Source organism: Physella acuta, unplaced genomic scaffold, assembly GCF_028476545.2.
Source record: "Physella acuta isolate Inbredline_101_S28 unplaced genomic scaffold, ASM2847654v3 ptg001578l, whole genome shotgun sequence".
Taxonomy (NCBI): domain Eukaryota; kingdom Metazoa; phylum Mollusca; class Gastropoda; family Physidae; genus Physella; species Physella acuta.
Window position 1 is genome coordinate 165001 of NW_026733092.1, and position 2831 is coordinate 167831.

The following is a 2831-nucleotide window of genomic DNA, read 5'->3' on the forward strand; positions in this document are numbered from 1 at the left end:
CGTGACTACTGCCGGGTCTAAGAGCCTGAATGGCGTGGCCACTCCCATAGGGGATACCGAGAAATCTGCGTTCTGTCTGGACGCCCCGGGGGTGTGCAAGAAGTGTGGTCAGAGGCAGGTGGTCAAAACGGTGCCAGACACAAGTTAGTTTCTGCACTCTATTTGCTGGAGGGAGTTGTGTGTGGGGGGGGGGGGAGTGGGGAGTGTTTGCTCAGGATGGTAAGGGTGTGTGGTGGGGGGGGGGTAATTAGATATTTTGATGTTTTTTTAGGAGAAATGAACTGGAAGGTGCATGGTTGTGTGTGATTTTATTTGTGATGTGTGTGTGAGTGTGTGTGTGTGTGGGGGGGGGGGTTGATATAAAGTTTAGATTTGTGTACAAACATAAAATAGTAAATTAAGAAGTCGTGTTCCCCTTTCATACCTAACGATCCTTAGGGCAGATGAAGTAGAGTTCACATATATTTCTTTTATCTAGCAATGTACGGCATATATAGTGTGTGGTCAGCACTATGCCCAGCCGCATTTACTTTCCCCAACGGGAGTCAGGTACCCACCAGAGCTGGTTGGACGTCCTACAGTCATAAATCCGAATCGAGACCTTCAGTAGTGCTCTACCCCTCGACCACGCCGACCCCTTTTAAATGAAGATATAATAATCTTATTCGTTTCTGAAGTGTAGTCTAGGCCTTTTACGCCCATACATTACACAAGTATGTTTGTGCTAACATACACATTATATGTGTACACACTTTTTTCCTTCAGATCTGGTTGATGACGATGCTAACGACATAGTCACCGTCTACACACTGACAGATGAGGTCAAGCTGCTGATCCCCCACAATTCCACAACCACCGCCCGCCCCTACCACAACCACAGCAAATCCACAACGCCAAGTCCATCTATATAAACCAGTGGTTTTGCTGTGTTAAATACATAGCTATGTTTTAATGTGAACCTTATCAAGAAATGGTTTTACTGTAATAATTATACAGTACTATAGCACCATTTATCTTCATCAATATTTCCAAATTTTTAATGCAGATTCTTCTACAGAAAAAAACCCCCACAAATTGGAAAATTACTAATCTTTTGTTCCAATGCTTTAATTTTGTTTAAAAATTGAAAGATAATTAAAAATAAATTGCGTTTATAATTTGTCTATGGTTTTCGTAGTTGTTTCTAAGCTTATTATAATAACATGCTAATTTAATTTTTCACATATTAAATTACTTTTGCTCCATGCTTTTCTGTTATTTATTTTGATGTAGGTACTTAGCCTGACCGGTTCGTTATGTTTAAAATTGTTACGTCTAAACTATGCCTTTCCATGGTTGTAAAAGTTAAAGTTGTTATAAATTGAACATGAAGCAAATGTGAGCTCCTATGTTCATATGTTGTGAGTACTGGGGCGGTACTTTCGGAGGATTTGGACTATAGAAATATAATTTTGTGATAAAACTGCATTTGTTTTAAAATATACAGTATAGGCCTACTGCTTTAAGAGATGAAATAAATTTATCATCTTTGTTGTTTTTTAAAACAAGAATTTGCTCAAAAGTTGAAATACATCTGCGTACAGAATCTATTATTTACAAATGCAATTTTGTCTAACTTAAACAGTACTCACCGTTATTGTGTTCACACACATAGACACACACATTGACACACGCGCGCAAGCATACACACACACTGACACACAAACACGCACACACATGAAAATTAGATTGCAAAAATGTATTTTTCCTACCCAGAAAAAAAGCCCTTTTTTTGCACAATTACAATACTTCCGCATATAGAGTAGGAGAAAAAAAATGCTGCACGTATTAAAATTGTTAATATTAATAATGTTAATTGATTAATGGCTTCATCAATAAATCATAATTAGTGTTTATTCCTCTGTTCCTCTTTGAAACAATAATTAAATGCAAAGTTTAATGCATTGTGATATAATTTGCTATTATTCGTCGCTCGTCTTTCTTTAAATTTTTATGAAATCTAATAACCTTACATAAACACATAAACTGGATTTACCAATATACGAAACCCACACGTCAGAATAGCGTGCTATTCTTAAGAAATATAGTAGGATGCTGTCGTCGGGTATTTGTCTTTCATATTAGCAACAGTATAGAAAACCTTTAGTTTCTCACTATTTCTCCTCCTGCCAATATATATATATATATATATATATATATATATATATATATATATATATATATATATATATATATATATATATATATATATATATATATTATATATATATATATATATATATATATATATATATATATATATATATATATATATATATATATACACATATATATATATATATATATATATATATATATATATATATATATATATATGTGTGTGGTGTGTGTGTGTGTGTGTATTCCATCCCTAATCCCCTAGTCAACCCCAGACGCGCGCCTATGACAGTTGTACATTGCCTCATTAAGACACTGATCTTTAAACTGTTAATTAATCTTCAACAAAGACTTCCCTAAAGCCTACAGAAACTGAAAGATTTACCTACACAATGCCATCTTTATTAAACGATTTAAATAAGACTAAATAGGATACATCTTTAGTTTTATAGAGTAAAAGTATATTCAAAAAAATCATTTTCGTTTGGGGTGTACCCACCTCCCCTTCTAAAGAGTTGCTTGAAAGAAACGCTGATTCTAAACGACTTTAATTTTCAACATCGACAAAGTTATTTTAAAAAATGATCTTTGACCCCTTGGGTGGAACTAGTTTTTAAACAAAGCAAACTTTTTTTCTTTTTTTACGTTTGAATTTACATTAAATTGAATTAAAA

General features: G+C 34.0%; 1 protein-coding gene across 1 annotated transcript in view; it reads left to right on the forward strand.

Moving 5' to 3' along the window:
• The window catches only part of LOC131928972 (uncharacterized), a 6541-nt gene extending 5305 nt beyond the window's left edge, over window positions 1-1236 (forward strand). Inside the window, exons 5-6 of the mRNA XM_059285154.1 lie at window positions 1-143; window positions 766-1236. The exon at window positions 1-143 is cut by the window's left edge and continues 8 nt beyond it. Of these exons, the coding sequence (XP_059141137.1) occupies window positions 1-143; window positions 766-911 (289 nt within the window). The 3' untranslated portion in view covers window positions 912-1236. The remainder of the gene's footprint in view (window positions 144-765) is intronic.
• Window positions 1237-2831: the final 1595 nt, after the last annotated feature.